Source organism: Phytophthora infestans, genomic scaffold (assembly GCF_000142945.1).
Source record: "Phytophthora infestans T30-4 supercont1.29 genomic scaffold, whole genome shotgun sequence".
Lineage (NCBI taxonomy): Eukaryota > Oomycota > Peronosporomycetes > Peronosporales > Peronosporaceae > Phytophthora > Phytophthora infestans.
The window spans coordinates 1037257-1038505 of NW_003303730.1; the positions used below are offsets into that span (position 1 = coordinate 1037257).

Here is a 1249-nt window from a genome sequence, read left to right on the forward strand (position 1 = left end):
CAGATTATTTGGATGTGATAGATAATATCAAATTATCCATTTTTGGATTGTAACGTAATAGTTGGTGTGGTACGCAAACCTTTGCAAAATTGAAGCTGCCTAGCCAATCATAGCACACGACGTTTCGCTACATGAGCAAGTTCGGCTGCTTGGGGCATCTGTACCGCTCTTTTCTTAGGACTGTATCTGCTTAAACAGCATTACGATTGCGCGGGTAGAAGTACTCACGCAGTATTGAAGGCATGGAGTGTAAGCCCCACACACCACAAAGGCCATCCGATTGCTTCGACCCACGACGGTTCATGGTCAATTGGACCGCTCAACAGCATCGAAAAGAGGCATTCACGGTCCTGCAGCTCCGTCTCCTCTGCCATCGACATTCATGCGGAGAGTGGACTCTCCCGTTTCGGTCGCTGCGTTTTGCTGTCGCACCACTCGAATGGGGCAGCTCATTCTGCAATTGGCCACGAATTGCTGGAGAACTCACCAACCTATCGTCGTTCCTCACGCAAACACGACTCGTCGACCGACGTTGATTATGTTGAGCCTCTTTCAGCCGGTGTAACACACCCGGTCCCACGCATCAGAGACCAGGCATGTCGCCGCCGCCGACATTAGCTCACCATTCCGAGTAGCAGCTGGTACGGTGAATATGCTCGGTCAGAGTTCATACCCGACAGGGCTTTCATCGTGAAAGCTTATACACAGCTCTACTGGGTCGGCTCTGTTCGGGGTATGGTGTCCCATCCAGCCTGCCGATGAGATCATGTGGGGTCAACTTGACGGCTACCACATCGCCCTACCGCACCAATCGCGCCAACAGGAGTCATGCACGTCCAAGGTCACTTCCTACACTGCAGTGACGGCCGCCACCATCAACAGTAGAATCAGGGCAGCTAAGATATACTCATCAATGCTAGTATCATATCTGGATAGAGGCCTGGTAGCAATCGACTTGTAGCTCAGTATCTCCACTACGGCAACACTTACGACATCCCATTACACGCCAGCACTCGACAACCCCACTACCCGCCAGAGTTCGACACCACTCACTTTCCACCAGAGCGCCACACTACTCGCTGCCCGCCAGAGCTCGTCTCCACCTACTGCCCGCCAGACCTGAGCAGATCCAAGAAGATCAGCGGCAACACAGCGGGACTTCACACGCGAGAAGAACTTCGTCAATGCAGTGATGCATCGAGTGCTCAGTTCATCCGTTCGCGAAAGCTGTCCCGGCTCCCTCACTGTG

The 1249-nt window shown here is 52.9% G+C and overlaps 1 protein-coding gene across 1 annotated transcript in view; it reads left to right on the forward strand.

Moving 5' to 3' along the window:
- PITG_13566 (glycoside hydrolase, putative) overlaps nucleotides 1-1123 on the forward strand; it is a gene marked incomplete at both ends in the record, with an annotated part of 2458 nt that extends 1335 nt beyond the window's left edge. Inside the window, 3 exons of the mRNA XM_002899723.1 lie at nucleotides 114-160; nucleotides 709-841; nucleotides 962-1123. Coding sequence (XP_002899769.1) covers nucleotides 114-160; nucleotides 709-841; nucleotides 962-1123 — 342 coding nt within the window. The remainder of the gene's footprint in view (nucleotides 1-113; nucleotides 161-708; nucleotides 842-961) is intronic.
- Nucleotides 1124-1249: the final 126 nt, after the last annotated feature.